The 22,434-nt window shown below is 46.0% G+C and overlaps 2 protein-coding genes and 1 long non-coding RNA gene across 3 annotated transcripts; 2 read left to right on the top strand and 1 right to left on the bottom strand.

Moving 5' to 3' along the window:
- Positions 1-708: 708 nt before the first annotated feature.
- On the bottom strand, positions 709-7,911 carry LOC308177725. The gene is made up of 3 exons (XR_013939363.1): positions 7,839-7,911; positions 1,961-2,168; positions 709-1,748 (listed from the first exon to the last, which is right to left on the bottom strand). It is a non-coding gene; the product is annotated as an uncharacterized lncRNA (long non-coding RNA).
- Positions 7,912-9,801: 1,890 nt separating this feature from the next.
- LOC308177551 (leukocyte cell-derived chemotaxin-2-like) lies at positions 9,802-12,660 on the top strand. The gene is made up of 4 exons (XM_080555023.1): positions 9,802-9,962; positions 11,164-11,260; positions 11,466-11,611; positions 12,141-12,660. Exons 1-4 carry the CDS (start codon positions 9,917-9,919, stop codon positions 12,305-12,307), a joined length of 456 nt encoding a protein of 151 aa, XP_080411149.1. The 5' UTR covers positions 9,802-9,916; the 3' UTR covers positions 12,308-12,660.
- Positions 12,661-16,799: 4,139 nt separating this feature from the next.
- On the top strand, positions 16,800-21,882 carry LOC308177494 (myeloid protein 1). The gene is made up of 7 exons (XM_080554859.1): positions 16,800-16,956; positions 17,509-17,641; positions 18,613-18,767; positions 19,325-19,495; positions 20,279-20,402; positions 20,947-21,101; positions 21,645-21,882. Exons 1-7 carry the CDS (start codon positions 16,911-16,913, stop codon positions 21,833-21,835), a joined length of 975 nt encoding a protein of 324 aa, XP_080410985.1. The 5' UTR covers positions 16,800-16,910; the 3' UTR covers positions 21,836-21,882.
- Positions 21,883-22,434: the final 552 nt, after the last annotated feature.

Below are 22,434 nucleotides of genomic sequence, written 5' to 3'. Positions count from 1 at the left end.
ACACACCCAAACACACACACGTCGTGCCTGCGGTGGGCTCATAGGGTAGAATTGCTAAGTTAAATTCAGATTTTTAATAAAATATATAATTTTTATAATTAATTTCCACTAAGATATGTAATATTTTCCTCCTTTTGATGTCTAATAAGCTAATTTCAATCAAGATGTCATATAATTTCCTGCTTTTGAAGTCTAATGAGTAAATTGCATGGAAACCTCCATAAAGCACAGAACTCATTAATAAATGTATAGTCCCTTTGTCCAGGACTTCCAACTTTAAATCAAATGCACAACAACCAGATGTTTTTCACATTACTGCATTTCAAGATTTTACTGGAAGTGATCTCATCATACATACTTAATGTAGGTGTCCAACTGTGCATGTTATTCGTATCACGATTGAGACCTTGCAGCTTTAGGACACTGTGTGGCAAACACAAGTATTGTTTAAAGTGGATAAAATTTAAGCTAAGCTTGCCACTGGGATATGAAGGAGACCAAATTGGACGCTATACACTGATTTTGACGAGTGTCAGAAGTGAGGAAATTATATCACTCAAACATTTGAACTTATTGTTAGGAAACACTGAGCCACTGTTTCTGGGAAAGATATTGAATTTAGCCAATCTAGTAAATCAAAGACTTCTCTGTTTTTCTTTGAAGTAGGCAATTAACTGCAAATGTAAAAAAATTGAGACCAGAGCAGAGAGAGCTGAAACGAGAAGTATGTTTTTCAAAGAAAATGAAAATGATGGCTTGCTCGCAGGGAGGGGTGGAATAATATTTCAGTAGGAAAACATTGCTTCACCACTTTTGAAGAAAATATATACAGTTAAGTTAGGATTTGAACTTTTTGTTAGGAAGCGTGGCGAGACAGCAGTGCGAGGCTTCCTTCCCCAGGGGGATGGAGAGCGCAGGATGCAGCCCGTGCTGCACGCCATGGCTTTTTGATCATTAGGGAAATGCCCACTATGGACTCTGGCCTACAAGTACTAATTAGTCCCCCACTAATTACCAGCAAGGAGCATGCTGAAGGTTACTGTGCCTGTTTTCCATTAGAGCTGAGCAGCGGGCAGCCCCTTGCCAGGGGCAAGCTCACGCCTCCAGTTCGCTACAGGAGAGCCCACCTTCCTACCTGCAGCTCCCCTCCTCTCCCTCCGTGTCTGAACAAGATTTTCAGTTTGCTCAAGAATGTAAGAAACCTTCGTGCTCTTTTGGGTTCTTTCCCCAATGGAAGTGCCATGGGAGCTCAAATTGTGCAGAGGCATTTAAGTACCACCAAACCAAGGGGCCATGAGAGGTGAGGAAGAAGGAAGACAAGCGTTTGCTTAGAGAAATTGGTTGGATAATCTCATCTTGCCCTCCACACCAACTCATCCCAGCCTTCTTTGGAGATCACGTTCCTCTGTGCTGCTTTGGCACAGCTTTCTGGGGTGTCCTCAAAGGCAAAGAGGGCTCACAGCCTTTCCGCAGAGGAACACCCCTCAGAAGCGACAGTGCTGCCCCTTCCCGTGGGGCCAGCCTTGACTCACATCACACGTAACGGTGAAGCAAGAATTTGGTTTCCTGTCTCAGAAATGTGCGATGTCCACCCTATTTCCCAGCCTGCTCACTGTGCAGGAAGAGAGGAAGCAGGAGTGACTCATTTTTTCTTTCTACCACAAGAGGAGCACCAAGGAGCTGCAGAATGTGCGCCTCGTATGTGCAGACAGGTTGTGTGAGCAGGTTCCATAGAAGTTGTCTAAGTCCTGGTGTAAGATCAAGGATCATGTTGGCACATATGAACACAAAATGTCACTTTTAAATGAGTGGGGTTTTTAATTTTTTTTTTTAAAAAAGAGAAATAGGCTTTCCCAACACATTAGCAAGCCCTTTAATGCTATCTGGAGATAGCTCAAAACTCATGGACAATCACAGAGACACGAGCAGAAGAGCAAATGGTCCCCGCTCTTACTCAGACCTGAGCTGAGGTCCTTGGCATGGCCCAAAGACATCAGTGAGAGCAGTGGGTCTGAACACGGGAGCTGAATTGCTCCGTGCAGTTTCTGTAGGACTTCGATCACTTTTTGGCCCTCATCAGGTGAATACACAACAGCAGCTGAGGCAGCAAGGGGTGCTGTGCCCCAGTGCAGACAGCACGCAGCATCACCGAGGGCTTGGCTCTCCTCCTGTGCAAGAGGGATAAATTTGGCACAAGGCTCTCAACCCGCTCACCAACACCCCCTCAATAATCTCGGTAAGCAGCATGCAGCAAGGAGAGGTTGCAAATATTTTTCACAGGGAGCACAATTTAATTTAGATCCGTAGCTCATTATGAAGAGAATATAGACTTAAATTAGGAGACTGCATCCAATTAGGCTGCGCTGAGTTACAATGTTCCAGGCCTTAAAAAGACCATGAAATCCCATTCTCATCTGAGATGTTCTGTTTGCATGCGAGATATTTGGAAAGAGGAGATTTTGCAAGCCATCAGATGATTTTTGCAGTCCTCATTATTCCCATGCCAATTGCTGTCAATCATAACTGGCACCATAAAATGAATAAATCCCCACTCCGCTGCAAAGGGGTCGGGAACCTGCTGGAGCTCTGGCATTTGCATCGCACGGCTCGCCAGCGGGTAAACTCAGCCCAAAGCGCTCACCGCTACGGGAATAACAAGGCCTTGATCCACTCAGCCTTCAGCATCAACCCTGGGTCTGCAATCTGGGGAAAATATCCTCTGCCACTTTTCACAGAGGCAGTAATGTGCCGGGCAAGCATGCCATGAGGCAGCCCAAAACAGACCAGTGGTGCTTCTGCCCAAGAAAGGGCAAAACACCTGCTTTTCTCTTTCTTTTTCTTTCCTTTTTTTTTTTTCCCCTCCCCTGGACCAGCATTTGGGCTTGGAAAAGAGAAAAGAAAAAAAAATAGGGTCAAAAGTGACTTTGCTGGCCAAAGCAACTGCTTGATCCCTGGCAATTCCCCAGCAGTGTTTAGCTGACCCTGGCAGCAGAGGAATTATTCATGGGTGGTTGGTATGAGGATCATAACCAAGCAACTTCTGAACCCGGTCCCACACGGGAGGGCTTCACACCTGCAGCACCAAGTCTCTCCTGCCCGACCCCACGGGCAGCAAGGGCACGGCCTCGGATCCTGCCCAAGCTGCAGACACTGCACAGTGCACCCCAGAAAGCAATGACAGTTTTAAGAACCCCAACACAATTTGATACATAAGGGATTGCTAAAAGCATATCAAAACATAAAAGGACGCACAAGCCTCCTGTCCTCTCCTTGCCCTGTTGCCTATTTATAGATGTTACACATGGTTGTAAATCAAAGAGACCTCAGAAGGAACCGTAATACTGTTATGTTTTTCTCTAAAAGTAACTAGATTGTTTTTGATATGGACATTAAATAATTTTAGTTTTCAGACAGCGAAAGGCCCCTTCAATCCCCCTGCCCCCCTTTTTACTTATTTAAATAAAGGGAGGTGAGGGCTGAAGTCATCCTTTCCCTGAAAATCAGCTGGGCAGACACGAAAAGCTACTGCACCCTCTGCTGGAGCGTGCTGAGAGGAGACATTCAGGCAAGCTTCAGACAGGCTTCATGCAGGACAGGCCTTGTACAAGAGATTTTATTTCCTAAAAATCGTCTTTCCAACGACACAGCACAGATGAAGTCACGACGTGCCTTACGGCATCTCTCATCCCAGCCAGAGACAACCACTGGTGCAAATTGTGCCCTGGCCACCAGGAACAATAAATCCTGCATCAGCCACGACTAGGCGTGAATGGGGCAGCTAGCTCTGTTTCCGGCAATAACTACAAATAATTATCTTTTATCCTATCTTTGAGAGGGGCTCAGGGGACAGCCGGGCAGCAGTATCCAGGAGCAAGGCACTCCTAAAGGTGGGACATGTCCAGGGCCTCTGCTCTGTGCACAGCTGGCTCAGAAGCACCCCAGAGGGGCCAAGGAGCACCCAGCACCCACCCAAGGAGCCCAGGGCTTCCTCCCTCCCCCCACAAAAGTCTGAGGGATCTGAGGTTTTCCACAGCCACAGCACTCCCCCGTTTCACACCACCACCACCATATCTGTGTCCAAGCAGGACCTTGCAAACAAGCAGGAATTCCTTATCAGAGCTGTGGGAGCACACAGACTACCTGCAGACACTCGATTGTTTCCTAAAAGTAAAAAATAAAAAAAAAATCCCTAGCCTTCATTGCATCAAGGCTACAGAGCCTGGGGAAGTTTTAATTAACCCTCACCAGCCAGCGGAAGGAAATTGCACAGCACGACAGACTTTTCCAAGAGAAGCCATACAGGAAACCTATTAGCAGCCCAAGCGATAAGATACGGGGCAGGGAATGAGCTGTGGAGTTAATGGGACAAGAGGGAGCTGTTTGCAAGCCGCCTCTTAGTGGCACAGTAGTTATCATACCATAACACATAGCTATCATACCTGAGGCACACACTCAGCAGAGGGGGCTGACAGGGCTGGAATAGCCAAGGTGTCTCCAAGCAGCAGCCTCACCTCGAATGCACCCGGCAGGACCCCAGACGTGCTCAGGATACCTTCAGCCAGAGGCTGGCTGCCCAGAAGAAAGTCGCAGCCAGATATTCATTGGTGGTGCTTATGCTAAACGTGATGTTCTTTCTAGTTGAAGCGAGAATTAACTTGGGTGGCCTCAGCAGTCAGCTCTGGCCGTGACATTTGTGTCCCCTCACTCCGAGGAGCCCAGGACCTCGTTTTCTGGCCTGTCGAGGCGAGCACATCCCTCCTCTCCCCATTTGTCTCTCCCCTTACCTGTGCTCCAGGCCCAGCGCTCCTCTGTGCAAACCCTGCGCCAGGAGGTTGGGACAGCAGCAAGGAGGGAGGCTCCCCCAGCACACATTTCAGCAAAAGGTTCATTTTCCCTAATTGTGACCACAGCGTTCAGGAGGGATCACTTGGCCTAGAGTCAGCACTTCTATCCACCACCACTAAAATACCTTCGAACGAGCCACGGAAATACAATAGCTTAAACACTTCGCAGCGCTTTAGGCTAGACAGTGGTTTACGATTATCTGGTTTCCATTCTGAGACCTGCCAAGGGGCCATCCCCAACCAGGCGAGGTTATTTCTGCCAGGGCAGGGCTCTGCCAGCCCCAGGGTAACGCCATCAGCCAGAGCCACCCCGGCTCCTGCACCAGGCTGTCCCTGCAGCCTCCCAAAATCTGGTGATCGGCCCTCTTAAAAAGTAAAAGAAAAGCTGCTGGGTACGGGAGAGTAACAGTCACCACAACAGCTGTATCCCTTGGTGGTGGTGGTGGTTTTTTATAGTTGTCATCCTCCTGAGCGGAGGAGACGCCAGGTGCCCCAACAAGGCTTGGTGTTTCAAAGTGAAGGCTTTGTGGTGAGATAAATGGCTGTAAGTGAAAGCAGAGCTGCTGGAGCACAGCCCCATGCTGCAGGGGGCACAGGGACATAGCGATGTGCAGGGGAGGAAAAGCAAAGCGACTTTTCCATTTCTGCCCACGGAGTCACTGCCTGCAAGCTCCTGTTAGCAGCAGCAGCCAGCTCAACCCTTCCCATCAGGTAAAGGGCACTTCCCTGGGGGAGGCAGGGGACTCAGGCTGTGCTGCACAGCCCTTCCTCAGCACGTAGGCAGGGCATGCAAAGATGCAAAATTAAAAAAAATAACTGTAGGGGACCTGTTATTCCCAGTCCCAGAGGGCAGGTGGGCACCCCGTGAACATCAGCACTTGGACCAGGTTTCCCTTCATCGGAAGTGGAGAGCTGGAAAATACCAGAGAGCTGAGACAGTGCTTTGTGGGGTTGGATTGAGCAAAACAAGGAAGAATGCAAAAAAAAATTATATGTATATTATACACACACACCCATTCTTCTATCTCTACACACAGGCACAGAAAGATGCAGGGAGATGAGGGAGGGCTGCTCGGCAGGGCTGCAGTCTCCTGTTTGCCATCAGAGGGCAGAGGCAGCCCCAGCAGCTGCCCATAGCCCCCCCATGAGCTGCCTTCCCTGGTCCTCCCTCCATTTCCTCTCCTAGCCCCGCCAAGGAGATCTCTTGCCCAACATTTTTGGGAGGAAAAAATAATAATAATAAACCCAGGATGCTCCCAGTGTCATCAGTAAGATGAGAGCAGAGGTGATGGAGAAGGGGCAGAGGGCAAGCATCCCCCTGGGGACACAGGGAGCCTGGGGACGATGACCTGATGTCTTTCTGGGGGTCAGACAGCTGTGAGGGATCCAGCGCTTTCAAAGCTTTCAGGGGCTAAATAAAGGCCCAGCACAAATCCTCACGAAGGGCAGGCTGCAGAACAGCTGGAGGCAGCCTGCTGGAAGCCCGCAAAGCTCCAGAGACTCCAGAAAGGAGCAAGGTTTCATGGGGGCACCCGACCTTCGGTTGCTGGCGTTAACCAACAAAAAACCACCGTGCGTTTCCACAGATTGAAGCAAGGCTTCTTGAGGAACCGCAACACCCCTCTCTTCCACAGGCTGAATGTTTCTAAACTGTTTCCCACAAAACTCTGCAATAAAGTCTCTCTAAATTACACTCATTAGTTAACTTGGGTTTCATTACCATCCTTTCCCTCAGTGCCCATTACACCAGCTGCATGGTGCATTTCAGGAATCCGCTACACGTTGGAAACAAAAATGTTTCCCCTAAGAAAAAAAGAGGCTTTTTGGTGACAAGATAATTCTTATTTCTTTAAAGGTCCCAGGGCTCTATCAGAGACAGGAGGCAGATGAAATGACTGCTTCTGGACACCAGAGTGCTCTCTGGCATGCCCTGTTATTCCAATGTCTTTGTTTGCTAAACAGAATTAACAGAAGCAGTAAGTTATCATCATGGACAGCTTTCTAACTCAATCCCTCTTTCCTGTCCTCAGGAGTCCCTGGGAAACTCAGGAGACACCCAGCAAGGGGAAGAGCAGAGCTGACAGGGGGGCACGCAGCTCAGCACCCCTCGGGCAGCTCACACGCAGCATCTGCCTCCACCAAAAATAAAAGGGAAAAAGCCACTGATAACAAACATCTGCAGTTCCATGCCTTGGGGCTTACTTCCCTCAATTCCACATTAGAAATTCAGCTGCAATAGCGCCAAAAAAAATAGATGTTTAGGTAAGGCTGACACCTAGGTAACCAAGGTGCCCTCTCATCTTTACTGCAATCTGCCTCTACCCTGGGATTTAATTGTACTTTGATCTGAAAGTCTTTCAAACATATTTAGGTGTTTCAAGATGTAATAACTGATAACCAGAAGAAAAAGGAAGGCTCCTGTCTGTTAGTTTGATATGCTGAGTAACTCCTGTAAAGCAAAACCCAGTGTGCTTGTGTTAAACCCTCCAAATTGCAGGTTTTAGGGGAGAGGAGCTAAGAGCATTTTTAGTATAAGCTAGTTGGGCTGAGAACTCCTATCCTTCAGAGCATCACCGACAAACTCAGTCATGCCTTGGTACTTGGTAAAGCAGAAATAAAATTATTACAGCTATTTGCATGCCTTCCACAAGGGAAAAAAAACCCTCATCTTGCTAAATGAGGGGCTGAGTCAAACACTTCCTCCTTAATGAAAAGTTTATTAGATCCCAGCAGGGCTACAGCTTTGGAAATTGCTTTTGGTGCATTTGATGAGTTTTGGGGACTAAGATTTAATGTTGCTGCCATTTAAATTTGATCTTACTTGAATTACACATGATTTGATTGTGCTCAGTTGCATGGGGAGCAGATCACCGCTTTGCTACCGATCCTCTCCCCTGCAGGAGAGGCCACCAGCCACTACCCACCCAGCCACCCACCTCACCTTCTTCTCAGCAGCTCCCAGCACTACAGGAGATGAGGAAAAGCCTCACTCACCTGCCACAGGGACTCCTGAATCCTTCCTCCTTCCCCCAGGGAGCTCCTCAGAGCCCCCACAAGCACAACCCCCAGCCCTGCTCCCCCTCTCCTTGCTTTAATTCTTTCACACACCTGCAAGCAATGCAAAATTAACTGCCAACTGCTGCCACTTTTCGGGCTGATTTTATGCAAAATAATAACAGCAATAATAATAATAATAATAAACTTTGGCTACAGCTAGCAAGAAGCAAAACATGAAGAAACTGGCAGCTATTATGCAGTGCTTCGGTCTTCGCAGCGTTGCTCACACGGAGCAAGGCTGCAGTTCCCACCAAAGGCAGTGCTGCAAACGCACGCAAGTCAAGCGAGGCATCAGCTGCTCTTGCACAGCTCACGCCAAACCCAAGTTAGTCATTCTTTACCTCTCTGATCCTTATCTGAGGGAATAACAAAAAATGTCAGCAAATAATTCAGTCTTTGCCGTGTTTAATTCACTCAGTTAGCTCTGCTGAAACTTTCTAACTCAGCAAAACCAAAACAAAGCCAAAGGGTCTCACAGAGGGGCACGGGGAGCCTGCCTTGCAGACCACAGCAGTCTCCCTGGCAGCACGGCAGCAGTTTATTAAGACCCTGGAGGAACAAATATCCCACCCGGGAATCCAGGTTTCCAAAAAGCTCTTTGTGCAAACTGCGTGAAACAAGGGCAGATGCCCGTTTTGTAAGGTCTACGTGCCCAGGCACCGGTGGCCCCCCTACCAGAGGGTAGGTGCGGGAGCCAGCTGCTGCGGCTGCTGCCTTCTGACTGCAGGGCAATGCCAGCAATGGAGCAGGTCAATGGCCAAGAGGGCTCGGGGTTGTGTTTGGAGAAGCTGGTGGGTTCCCCCGCCATGTCTCACCATGGTACGCTTCCTCTGTTGTACTATACTGAGCGTGCAACGTGAAACCAAGGGGGCTGAAAAAGGGTTTGTTATCCCTCAGGATATTTATTAGCAAGAGAATATGGAGGGAAAGCTGGTTTTTAGCTTCTGGGAAAATGCACAACATTGCTTCAGTCATTCTTTTCTCCTCTTTGACGTTGATTGGTAAGTTGCTAACAAAATCAGAAATTAACAATCTGGATTTAAGGTAATACAAGTTTATCTGACATGGTTTAGGTATGATCACATCTCAGCATTCGGGCTGAGAGCCAGCCCTGACCCACAGCCACGTCCAACCTGGGCACGGGGTTATTTCTGCACAGAGAAACCAAAGAGCACGCACCGGGCAGCCAGAGAGCCAAGCAGATAACAACTTCCAGCTCCTGGCTATAAACCAGGTATCCCACTCCCTCCTTTCCCAGAAACAACTCTGGAGCTGGCCTTGTTCATGCTCCGCTGCTCCCTTCTCCTTCCGTTTCCCGTAAATTTGCTCAGCCACGATATCACAGGGTCCTGCACTTTGTCCGTTCAGGAACAGTGAAGGTTGTAAACATCGCCCACGCCGTTAGCGCTGCAGGTTTGTCATCATGGACAAAGCAATATCTGGGATGCATTAACGAAGGAATGGGGATCGGGGGTCCCGTCTCATGGGCTGCCTGACCAGAGTTGGGACACACAGAGTTTTTCCTGCATAAGGCACGGAGCTGTGCCCACCTGCCTGAATTTCCTTCCAAGCCACGGTGGGACGGCAAAGGTATATATATTTTTTATATATTTTTTATATTCGAGTTCTTTTCCCCCTTTCCACCCGTGGCATCTTGCTAAACATCAGGATTGGGCAACAGGCAGGAACGGAGAGAACTAGTTACAAACTGTCTTTAATGTTTGGTTTTAAAATTCTTCTTTTTTGTTGTAAACAAAAGCAAACAAGAACACACAGCTGGTGTTGCTAAACGGGCTGGAGCCTGCACACACCGATCAGCCAGGCTGGGGGTGCAGCCCATGGGCTGCTGGCAACTCTTGCTGCTGGCCCCAATCTGCAAGCAAAAACGCTGATGTCATGTAAATTTTCTGATTGGCTGGAAAAATCGGGATACAGCCTCTGTTGGGATGTATAAATAGAAAGCAAAGTGGTTTGGACCTTTTGCTGTGAAAGCAGAGCTCTCGAGGTACATCAAGATGCACGGAGTCACAGCACTCATCCTGCTGATTGCCATCTCCAGTGGTAAGTTAGCTCAATTGCTGTAAACGCATTTTCTTCTTCTCTCACACTCTCTCTCTTTTCTTTCTTTTTTTTTTGTTTTTGTTTGTTTCTTTATGAAGTCTAGGAGCTGATTTATTCTGTGCCATTTTTTGCTTTTGAAAATCACTTGTCTCACACTGCATTGAAACCTACATCGAAAAATCCTTTTTAGTTATGGTAGAGAGTTGTAGTAAAATTTTGTAGGAGAACTAACACTGCTTGAATAGAACAGAGTCAGCTGAGGCGCACCCGTCGCTAACAGCACGCATTTTTTCTTAAAAGCCTTTAACTCAAAGGTCAGCCTGCTGAGCACAGGGTGTTCCCAGAGGTGTTTGTGCATTTAATGTCATCACCTTTGCTTCTATAAAGAATACGTGATTTGTTAAAATAAATGAAGAACACCTAGAACAAAGGGCTGCTTAGCTTGAGGAAGGCATCAGAGGTTTCCTGCACCTTTTAACACCAGTCCTTCGGCGTATAATTTCCCCATTTGTGTATGCTCCCCGATGCCAGCAGGGCTGGTGCCTGCGAGGTGTTGATGCACACAAACAAACCCCAGCCCGCTGCTTTTTGCTATACCGGCCCTGTTCTCCAGCCCCAAAGAGCTTCACTTGGGCACCCCGTGTGCTTTGGTGGGGGAGGCTGGGGCCCTTCGAGGCTTACAGAAGGTAAAGGAGGGCGCCCCTGTCCCCCCGTTTCCCCTACAAAGCTCTTCCTCTCTCAGGTGAGGCTGGGGCTGTGTTATCAGCAGGGGTTTGGCTGTGGGTGACGACAGCGAAAGCTGGATCCGTTCTCCATCACCTGGGTGGTTGGACTGGGTATTGAAGGTTTTTTCCAGCTTAGGTGGTTCTGCGACTCTGTAACTGTTTGTTCTGCATCTTTGCCTTGAAGTCACTGCTGCAAGTACCCTCAAGTGTCATTGCACAGAGCATAAAACAAAGATATCTCACAGCATCCCTAAAATTAACTTCCATTAAAAGATAACAAATTATCTGGTTCCATGAACCTGAGCCACGCTTACAACAAAGTCCAAAGGGACTTTACTGTTAATTTCAACAGACTTTCAACCAGGCCTTTAGATTTTCAGAGCTCTGCGTGGCACTTAGCAATAGCAGGCGTTAAACAACATGGGTGGGGAAATCTCCTTGCTAGCTGCTGCCTTTCACCTTCTCTTCTCTTCTAGTTGCCGCAGGCCAATGGGGGAAAATCTGCGCAGGTCAACCCTCCAACAAAATCCGAGGCTGTGACAACCACGGCTGCGGCCGCTACGACGCCCCCAGGTCCGGGCCACGAAGACAGGACAGCACTTGAAGCTTTCTTAATAAAAATAAGCACAAAATAGGGGTGGGGGGAGCGGGGTGGGGTGGAGGAGCTTTGAGATTGGAGCTCTGGGGCTGCTTCCCTGGAGCTCGGGGCAGGGCAGGGTGATGGGGGGCAGCAGGAGAACCAACCCGCTGCTTGCTCACGGGGTCTGCTCTTCTGCAGGGGAGGGAAGAAGCACAAAGGGGTGGACGTGGTGTGCACAGACGGCTCGGCGGTGTACGCGCCCTTCGCGGGGAAGATCGACAAACAGGCCAAGCCCTACGGGAACGGCAACGCCATCGACAACGGCGTCCAGCTGTCAGGAGCAGGTAGGCAAGCTGAAGGATGTGCGCTTGCAACCCCTGATCACAAAACGCTCCCGGCTGTTTATCGGATTTTAAGCGGAGCCCCAACGTGTGACCCCTGCCTGAGCTGCAGGGTGTTTGCCTGTTAACGAACCCAAACAAAAAACGCATCTTTGAAAGCCAAGCTCTGTTTATGCAGGAAAATTAGTTGATGCCACGTTATGGCATTTCACATCTGTGAAAAAGGTTAACGGATGGAGCTGGCCCCTTGGCACATTTGGGATGATTAAAGGAAGAGCCTTTTATTGCTGATGCAGTTCTACCCAACTTAATCCCCTTCCAAATCTCCTCCATATTTAATTATCTCTTTTCTTATTCTCTCTTCCTGATGCTCTAGGAACATCACAGCATTTTCTGCAATGTCTCCTGCTGCTGTAACTCAAATCATTTTATTGTCATTTATATTTTGCTACTGAATGTTATGACTTTGCCAGGCTTTTATACCACTGCATAGGAACAACAGTTTCTCCTCTTCTCTCCTCCCTCTTGCCAGGATTCTGCATTAAGATGTTTTACATCAAACCCGTCAAGTACAGCGGCACCATCAAGAAGGGAGAGAAAATCGGCGTCCTGCTGCCCATGCAGAGCGTCTACCCAGGGATCACGTCCCACGTCCACATCCAGAACTGCGACTTAACAAACCCCACTTCCAACCTGTAAAGGGAGGCTGCACGTCCACGCAAAGCTTTCAGCTCCTCCCTTGGCTGCTCATTAAATTGCCTGGGCATTGGTGGCTGCTCTAGCAAAGTGGAAGCCACTGAACCTTCTCCATGGCTCCATAAGTATTCATAAGCAAAATGCTGGTAGTTATCCTAACACAGATACATAACACATGCTTTAAAGCTATTTCTGTACCCTGCACATCGCGGTCGCAGCGTGCAGCGGGAGGCACGGAGCCTCGGGGACCTCGCCGCGCTGTGCCACCAAACACCAGCGGTCCCTCACCAAGCCAGAAACCTCACTTTGCTCACCTATGGGAAAGTCTTATCATTAAAGGGCTGTTTCGCTAGAAATTGCTTTGAATCTCTTCGGTGCCGTCACAGATATGGGTTTGGTTCTGCAGATGGGGGGAAAAAAATGGATAAAGCTGAAACTCAAATCTTTCCTGGGGCCCATCACAAAAAAGTGTAAAACAAGGTTAATGAAGTAACTCTTTCCATTTCCCCAGACTCCTGCTTCGGGACTGCTTTGCCAAGCTTAGGTTTCTTTTTGTCCAAGTGAGGCATTTCTTTCCATTAGCAAATCAGCTGAAGCCTTTCCCAAGAGAACAGAGTCCTGTTAACAGCACAGGGCTTTCCCGGGCAGTGCTACCAACCTGCTCCTGGCACTCAACAGGAGCTGTGGGCACATGGATTTATTAAAGCCACTGCAACCTTAGGTAAGCAAGGGAGCTGCTACAGTGGGAGCTGTGTATGTCCCAGCAGCAGATTTGTTTTTACAAGAAGGTACAGAAAGACATGTGCTACATCTGTGAAAAATTCTGAACCCGCTGTGTCCCATTCCCCTTCCCCAGGAGCCACTTTAGCTTTGCCATGAATAAAACATCAGCACATCCAGATACATGTATAGCCCAAACCTGCAGAGACACTGAGCCACAACACCCAGTTCATATGCCCGAGTCTTCTGTGGAAAAAAAAAAAAAAAAGAAAAAAAAACTTTAAATGAGAGTAGAAACATCCCGGCAAAAGTCCTCAGTGTTCTCCAATTTAGACCAAAATTTCCTTTTTTTTTTTTTTTTTTTTTGGTAGGAAGTTGATTTCCCAGAGAAAGGAAACGTTCCCAGTTAGGTTTCGCTTGGCGAACATCCCATTTTTTAACCCAGTTACCAGCTTCTCCCATTTGCAAAGGGAAGGCCCCCAGCAAGCACCGACTCGCCGTGCTTTGCTTTCTTTCATGCTTTTCTTTCTCCAAGCATCAAGGGACTTTTGGAGGATTCAGCCAGAATGATGTCCTCGAGAGACAGGGCATAGGTAGAAGAAAGGTTTTCTTCTCTGTTCCTCCATTCTCCGTGTCAAAACCTAATTTGGGCTTAGGAAATATACCAATAAAGGCAAAATAAATCTGAGGGGGAGTCTTCAACCGGAGCTGTGCACCAGCTCAGGGCTTTGTCTTCAGCTCAAGCTAGCAAAGAAAGGCGATGTACTCAGATCTCCTACGGCATGACATGGATTTTAAATGCCATGGCCAAACATGCCTTGTGGCTGGCTGATCAACGAGCACAGCCTGCTGATTTTCCAGCAATACTACAATTAAAGCTGTTTAGACAAAGCTTATTTAGTCATTGTGACCAAATCTCTCTTATCTCAGCCTGCTCAAGTGATCAGAAGCCTGATTACACAGTGAGAGCAATTTGGTTCACATTCTGCCAGCTTGATTTTCACCATGAAAGCCCACACTGCTAATTGCACAAGTAAATTCTTCTGTCTAAATTTTAAATTATACTTTGATTGTTAACGATTAGAACAAAGTATATTATTTATTTCCCAAAGAAACAGTCTTTAAGGCTCCTTAATGACACATTGTACAAAGCTGAGCCAGAAGGAAAATGCCCAGCACCAATTTGTTCCTAGGCTCGCCAAGAAGGGCACTGTTTTGTAAAACAGCTCTAGAAAGAGAGCCCTACAGCTGCAACACCCGCACCTAACCAAGAAATAAGACCTGCAGCGCTCCTCGCAGCCCCGCGGGCGGCTTCCCCCCACCTTCGGGCCCGATCCCTGCCGCCGGGAAGGAAGTGGTGCAAGTGCAGCTCCCGGGGCTGTGCAACTCCCTGATTGTTCCATATCCTTCTGTTAGGGTGTGCTAAGTGCCCAGACGGTTGCTTTCACAACTGCACCTACCGACTGTTATATTGACGTCTCTGTTGCCCAACACGGGAATCCCACGGGCTTTGGCTCAGAGCTGCCTCAGGCCCCAGGCGACAGGTCTGCACCTTGCAGCCCACCCAGCAAGGACAGGGAAAGCAGTGAGAAACCTAAACTGCAGCGACACATGCATGACAACTCGTTTTTTTTTAGAAGGATGCTTTACCAGACATCTGATAGACATGTTATTGTAACAAATGGCATTTTGACATGTTTTAGCGAGAGAGAACAAGACACAATGCTGTTAAGATCGCTCGCAAAGAAAATTTAATAAACATACGGAGCTACAAGCAATTTGGAGTAAATTCTGTAAGCAAATGAAATGGGAAAAAAAAAATGCAAAGAACAGGTAGCTGAGAGCAGTTTTATAAAATACCAAAGCAGGACTCGGAGTAAAGCTTCTTCAGTGCCTCTGCTCCGATAGCAGCTGCACCTCTGTGCTCCTGCCTAGCAGTCGGGCTGGCTGGCTTTGCCCCCGGCCTTCCCTTTGCAAGACTTTGTAGAGCAGATTGAGGTGCTGTAAATTCTTCCTTGGGAAAATTAAGAGTTCACAAAACCTTATAAAAATCCTTAGCTTTTCAAAGCAGGTCTGCCGCAGGTGAACTTTGCCTAATGATGTATCTAAAACATGGCGAGTGCAAACTGACACCTGGGAGCCACACCAGGAGTAAGATCTGACACACCACCTTGCTTCCTCATTCATCCTTCTGTCTTCTGAATAGAGCCTGGGGGCCTTCAGGCGTTACACTGCCTTTTTAGAGGGGTTCTTGGCTCTTTTGGCCTCAAAAAGGTGACTGGGGACTGAAATAGGTGACAGGCAGCAGCTGTGGAAGTGAAGTGGCATGCACAAGTGTTTTACATGGACAGTCGTAGCGACTTTAAAGCATGCTGGAAGTTCAGAGTAGTTTAAGAAATATATGCAATCTAAGATCCAAAAACTTTAGATGACATCTCAAAGTGTGCTGAAGTCGAAGAGGAAGTGAGGGACCTGGGTCATGGAAAAACATAATCTGGCTCCTAAATCTCAGGTCATTTCTTCCTGGCAGGATGCAGCTCTCCATCTGTGCAGTGTAAATAGCTTGAGAAATGATGGCGAATAAGCCTGGAAAGCTGGAAATAACGTATTTATATAAATACTTGTTTGGTGGCTCTGAGTGTGAAAAACAGCAGTTCTTTCTGGCAGGATAGGGGAGAAAGCAGCAGGGATAAAATCACTAAAGCCGCTTGTAATAACTCCAGGGAGGCCTAAAATATTGTTTGGGGGTTAAATATTGGCTGTAAAAGAGCTTGGAACCACAAGGCAGGAATTTGTCTCCAGCTGCTTGTTGCAGGGAGTTTCTGAGAAAACACAATTTGCACTCTTTGCAAACCTGCAGTGCAGCAGAGACATCTGTTTCTCCTCCGAAGAAAATGTGCAGGGCTTCCAGAGGTTACTGTAGCTTGGAGTGTTGGATAGCTTATACGAAAGCTCTGTACTTATTTAAATTTCATATTAAATAAGATCTGTTCATAAAGAAAATCTAATGCTTTTCTATAAGTAGTGCAGAAAAACTGGCTGGAAGGAACAATAAGATGTTAACTAGCTTGCTTAACAGCTGAAGTCAAGCAAATGCTAAATGAGCCATTATAAAACCTAGATGATTTTTTTAACTCTGCGTCAGTTATGCAATGCGACTTTGGTTTGCAACTGTTTGCTTCAGAATTTGAAGATGTTTTAACAAGCACTTCATTGTCAAAAAGCAGGGTTTCCGTTAAAAGACTTCATGGATCTATATCCAGACAAGGAGATAATTTCAGATGAACAGGAAAAACAGGCTGCCGTGCAAAAGCATCTGCATTTCTTAGCCTAAGCGAGTATCTGTGCTACACCAAACATTACAGCCTCATGCGTTCAATGTTAGAAAGCTGTAAGGGGCACATAAACCAGGAGAGGAGGTACTGGAGCAAGCAGTGAAGGACACACAGGTTGTGCACACAGAAGACAAGACAAAACATAGACTTTCACCCTTCTTTTCCCACCAGCTGAATCCTCTGGATCATATTCTTGGTTCCCACCATTTTTGGCCTACGTGTGCCCTTACTTGAGGAAGGGGAAGAAAAGGTGTTAAGAAATGGCTCAACCAGAGCTTCCTGAAATGTGGGATTGTTCATTTCCATCTGTTACTGTGTGCTAAGAGACCAGTTATTTTATCTGCCTTTCCCAACCGGCTCTAACTGCTGTATTTTGTGGACATCCTTAGCGCCTAATATGGCAACACCGCCTGCTCCGGGCTGTAATACTTTGCTCAGGGCTGATTGCCCAAGACAACAGATGTATGCCTTCGAAAACACATAAATACTAAAGGCAGCTACCACACGACGTCTTTGATTTGATCGAAGAACACCGGGGAAGCGGCCACACGATGCCAGCTCTCAGCCTGATCGCCCTGGTCAGCGTGCTGTCCGCTGGTGAGTTGAGATCACTCTGCTGCCGCTCGTCTCGAGTTTTTTAGGCAGACACTCATGAATTTTTGAAATTCTCTCCGACATAAATAACGCTAAGCTTTTTCAATCTATTTTTATGAAGAATTATGGTAATGTGTACTAGCATAATTATTATAAAAAGTAGAAAAGGGTGTGCATTTAGAGTTAGAGCTGTACTGAAGTGTTCTGGCTTCACGAAAAAAGTGAGTAGTTGGAATTATTTCAGAAACTAATATTTGAAATGTGTATCTAAATCTTTGCTTTATTTTAGTTTCTGTATGTTATAATAATTAAGACACAAGGCTTCCAGGAAAGGGATCAAAACCTTATATATATATATATACATATATAAAACAGGTTGTACAATGTTCTCATAGATAGAGTTTGTGAAATTACAAATGCTCATGAACCATTCGCACATCTCCCACTTTAAACACTGTGTGTTGCAGCTTCATTCATTCTCTTGCACTGCACTAACAATATGGTTTTTTTGTTTGTTTTGTTTTTTTTTTCTATTTTCCTCTTTTACACGTGAAGTTTTCGCCAAGCAGCTGGACGTCCACCCTCCCCAACAACAGCACAGGCACTGGGCGCAGCTGTGCAGCGGGAATCCTTCCAACAGGATCCGAGGCTGTGACAGATACGGCTGTGGCAATTTCGGCGCTAGCAGGTAACCCCGGCGGGCACCGGGATCGTGGCGCCGTGGAGCTTGTTGTTGCCTACCTAAATCAAATTCTCACAGAGAAAATAGGGTCAAGTTTAAACATATTTCAAAAATCAAAGGCTTGCTACTATTTTGCCTTCTTTCACCAAGACCTAAGCAGTACATAAAATCACTGATAGCATCTTTCTTTTTACCATTTAATATTTCTGCCTTTTTACCATTTATTAATATTTCTTTTACACTTTGAATGAGAGAAAATGGTTTTCTGTGTGATCTCTTACTCATCCTTGGGACATTACTTGGCAATCTCGCTGAAGTACATTATTATTATTTTAACTAACAGACACAGGGATGAAGAAGTAAGACTACTACATTTACTAGCAATAATAGCAGTAACAGTAATGGAAAATATTTCAAGGGCTAGTGTAATTTATTCTTGTTTCTTATAGACCAGATACTTAACTAGCATTCATCAACGGAGTTTATAGGAAGCCATGCAGATTAGATTGCACAAGCAAAAATCTGCAGGCATCGATTTCTCTAAGTAGGCACCTCATAACAGAAAAGGCTACGCTGTCCTAAAAGATGTTCAGGCCCTACAAAAACTGCCCATCTTCAGCATGAAATTTATGAATTTCTAAATGAGAAAATGCCAGACATACAATTCTATTTTACACCGACACAGATGTATTTTGGGGCAGAAGCGGGGTACTTTGCTGTAACAGCTTGAAATGTCCCGTGAGTTTGTTAAAATTAAAAACAGGCTTAAAATTTGAAATTTTGTCCCTCTTTACAGCAGGACAGATTAATACAAATATTTTGCAATTAAAAAAAAAAAAAGATTGAAGCCACTAACGTTTTCCACTTTCACTGCAGATATAACCATTTAAATTTTTAGACATGCTTCATGTATTGTGCAATCCAACCTACCTATACAGAGCCTGACAGATTGCATAATCCCGTATTTACATTTTCAGGCAGGGCGGTAAAGGAGAAAGGCACGTGGGCGTGGATGTCATCTGTGCCGACGGCGCGACAGTGTACGCCCCGTTCAGCGGCCAGCTCTCCGGACCCATCAGATTCTTCCATAACGGAAACGCCATTGACGATGGAGTGCAGATCAGGGGGTCAGGCAAGTAACAGCAGCAAACACATCGGGAGGCAGGCACAGGCAATACTCTTATTTGCTTAAGACATATCTGCGGCTCTTCAAGCCAAGCAGAGTGCTGATTTAGTCTTCTACCCTCTCCAGATCCTATACTGAAGCACAACCACTCTGCTGCTCAGAAATGCCAAGAGCACCAGCAGGATACAGGCCTTTCCCAATGCTTTTTTTGGAGAGGAAGGAAGAAAGGAGTTGAAAAATAGATAACAGAAAAACAATACCAAAATAATAATAATAATAAAATAATAATATTTTAAAAAAAAAAAAAGAGTACAAATAAAGTATCAGAAGCCCTCAATTTTGCTGAGGGGATGTTTTCCTCTCCCTGTTTTCCAACTCCTTCATTTCCCTTTTTCCATAGCAATCTAAATCATTTTTATTTCCGGATCATTGGTACCTTGACTACATTTCTGCCTCACCCTTGCAGTCTCCAGTAGCAGACCAGCACGGAAGATTTCTTACACACCACAAGAGCAGAGGCAGCCGATGTTTCCTGACCTCGCTTCCTCTCCCATCTTTTCCAGGTTACTGTGTAAAACTCGTCTGTATTCATCCCATCAGATACCACGGCCAAATCCAGAGAGGGCAACAACTTGGAAGAATGCTGCCAATGCAAAAAGTATTTCCTGGTATCGTGTCTCACATTCACGTTGAGAACTGCGACCGCTCCGACCCTACTCCTCTCCTTACACCTGGTAAAAGCAACCAACCAAACAGGATAAGTTGTATGATGGATGGAAGGATGTTTAATTGCAAATAAGGATGATACCAAATAGCACGAGTCTCTGCCTAACAGTCGTCCTAAGGGCAGCATCCAAAAGAAAGAAAACTTGTATTATACATATAAACAGGACTGTAGAGCATGTTATAGGAAGGAGAACTATTTTTAGGAGAACTGTTATTTAGTAACTATTATTAAGTTTTATTTCTCACTTCTCATTGCCCCCCCATGACACAGCAGCATCAGGTCCCAGCAACAAACTAAGTCACGCATCTTTTTTAACCTTCCAGCTACCAGCAAGGTTTTCAATATGACATGTCATCTAGCTCAGACTTTAGGTTGATTCATTTCAAGCACAAATTTAAAGATTTTGGTGTTGATGTAGAATAGGAGTTAAGGACTCCAAACCCATCAGCCTGGGCAAAAAAATAAGAAAGAGAGCTGAGTCTTTTCCCAACTCTCAGTTTATACACTAGTTTACAACTGTGATAATCCTTTATTATTTTTTTCCCTTCTCTTTAAAGTATTTTCTTTATATCAGCCAGTCCTGATTAAGAAACATTAAGATGTAGCCTGAGGTGCACGCTGTACCTACATTTCCAAAAGGGTGACAAATTTTGTGGAGGAAACATCAATTGCATGTACGGAATGTAACTCCAGTATGTTCCTACCGAATACGAAAATGTAGTAGTTGCAAATATGAAATACTTAAAAATGAACCTAAAAGTTAACTCTGCTTTCCTGTTTTTGTATCCAGATGTTCCAGATGTTCCACCATTCCCACAACAAGATATTCACTGGGGAACTGTATGTGCTGGGAATCCTACAAATGAGATAAGGGGCTGTGATAACTACGGCTGTGGATACTATGGGGCTCCAAGGTACCCTTAAACACATGGGTTGTTGCTGCTGCTCTGTTGAAATAGAGCTGAACTCTGCTCAAGCTCTTTAAGAAATACAGCTCTGAGGGTTTAGGTTGGTCAGGAAGTGTTTTCATTACAGGGGTAATGCAGCACCAAAACAGGCTGCCCTGGTGCTTCAGAAAACCTCTGTGCTTGGAGGTTTTGTGGCTGAGGCAAAGCCATGCCCGAGCTGGCGTTGGGAATGGCCTTGACTCAAGCTGAAGGTTAGCCTAGGTGTCCTCTCCGGCTCCTTCAAACCAGTACTTCTGTGACTGGACTGTTCTGTTTCAAAGCTAGTGAGAAATACGTTTCCCTCCCCCCCATTTCCAAAGCTACAACTTTAACAGACCATAGATAACAGACCATACATAATCTACCCAATTTTAATAGATCCTTTTGCCACAGTCGACAACATCAATGCTATCTTAGTGCTAATAACCTGCTTTCGGATCTTGCTCAGTGACCTCTCCCTACAAAACGTTAGGCCTGGCAGAGACTTCTCTAATTGTGTGGTCGTTTTCAGACGCGGTGGTAAAGGAGGAAAGCACACGGGCGTGGATGTCATCTGTGCTGACGGAGCAACGGTGTACGCTCCCTTTTCTGGCGAGCTCTCCGGACCCATCAAATTCTTTCATAACGGAAACGCCATTGATGATGGAGTCCAAATTAGGGGATCAGGTAAAGAGCTATTTTTCATTTAGTGTTTCATTTTGTCTTGAGTTCACGTAAGATATGATCCCTGACAGGCAGTCAACTCTTTAAGCAAAGTGCATGTCTCCAGCCATCTTCCATCCATTTACATTCAGAAATTTCTGCTCCTTTGTTCAAATGCAATATAGGACACCCAGTCTCAAGTACAGTGAGGCAAGATCTCAATTCGATGACCCATTATTTAGTTCTCCCTCTACAACTACTGAAGTCAGGGTCCAAATTGCAGGGGAAAAAATAATAATTAAAAATAGGGAGCCTGAGTTCCACAGAATGTCTTTCAAGCTCTTCTCTCTACTAAAGGAAGATTTCCCAACTTCTCCATGCCCCTTCATCCTCCCTTCTCTCACAAGCCAGCAGCTCTGACCACTATCTACATTTTAAGACCATAGTATAGTATCTTTGCTATTTTTGTGTTTCCACTATTGCTGCCTTAGTGAAAAGGATAAGTTTTTTTTTTAAACAGAACAAATTCATGTCATCTGATTTTTTTCTTCCTCTCATTTTCACCAGGGTTCTGCGTAAAACTACTCTGCATCCACCCCATCAGATACCAAGGCAGAATTATCAAGGGACAGGTCCTTGGCAGGATGTTGCCAATGCAGAGAGTATTTCCTGGGATCATATCCCATATTCACGTTGAGAACTGCGATCGCTCCGATCCTACTGGCAATCTGGAAAAGGGGAAAGGGAGAAGAAAGTGAAATGGATATGTAGGAAATTCTGAATAAATACATCTCAGCATTCAGAAGGTGTTTTTGTTCTCACATGGACAGTCTATGTCTGAACAGTAAGGAAAAAGGCACGTTCCATACAGAATAAAAGTTACATAGTGTGCACAACAGCAGCTTACATTGCTGATTCGATGCTTTGGGCCTCACCTAATACTGCAAGGCCCTAACATTACCATCTGTGCCAGCTATTAGCTTGGTACTGTTTATTAAGTACCAGGAGATGTGGGAATATTTTATTTTAGGCTAATTTACAACCTTTACTACACCTTGGCAAACAAGTTACTGAAAGCAAAATTACTTCAGCTTTTAAAGGTGCCTGAACTGAGAGGTTACTGGAACACTCCCAACAGGCCTAAAAGATGCTGTTTGGAGGTGTCGTGCCACTACTGGTTCCTCTACTTGACGGCAAAGGCACACCACAAAAGCAAAGAAAGCAAGTTTTTCTCGGAATTTGCATTTGCGAGACAGTCAGGAAGGTAGCAGCCAGTAATGATAAGCTTTCTCCAGGAGTCAGCCAAATCCACAAGCCTGGAGACCAGCTCACCCCCTCATGCGGTAGAAAAGGTGCA

Source organism: Anser brachyrhynchus (assembly GCF_964034855.1).
Source record: "Anser brachyrhynchus genome assembly, chromosome: 14".
Taxonomy (NCBI): Eukaryota; Metazoa; Chordata; class Aves; order Anseriformes; family Anatidae; genus Anser; species Anser brachyrhynchus.
The sequence above is the reverse complement of the archived record's forward strand: the minus strand, read 5'-3'. Positions and strand labels throughout refer to the sequence as shown.

Coding starts and splice junctions, on each gene's coding strand:
- LOC308177551 (XM_080555023.1), top strand. CDS start 9,917: ATGCACGGAGTCACAGCACTCATCCTGCTGATTGCCATCTCCAGTG. Junction 11,261..11,465: donor GGCCGCTACGACGCCCCCAG/GTCCGGGCCACG, acceptor GCTCTTCTGCAG/GGGAGGGAAGAAGCACAAAG. Junction 11,612..12,140: donor CGTCCAGCTGTCAGGAGCAG/GTAGGCAAGCTG, acceptor CCCTCTTGCCAG/GATTCTGCATTAAGATGTTT.
- LOC308177494 (XM_080554859.1), top strand. CDS start 16,911: ATGCCAGCTCTCAGCCTGATCGCCCTGGTCAGCGTGCTGTCCGCTG. Junction 19,496..20,278: donor TACTCCTCTCCTTACACCTG/GTAAAAGCAACC, acceptor TTTTGTATCCAG/ATGTTCCAGATGTTCCACCA. Junction 21,102..21,644: donor AGTCCAAATTAGGGGATCAG/GTAAAGAGCTAT, acceptor CATTTTCACCAG/GGTTCTGCGTAAAACTACTC.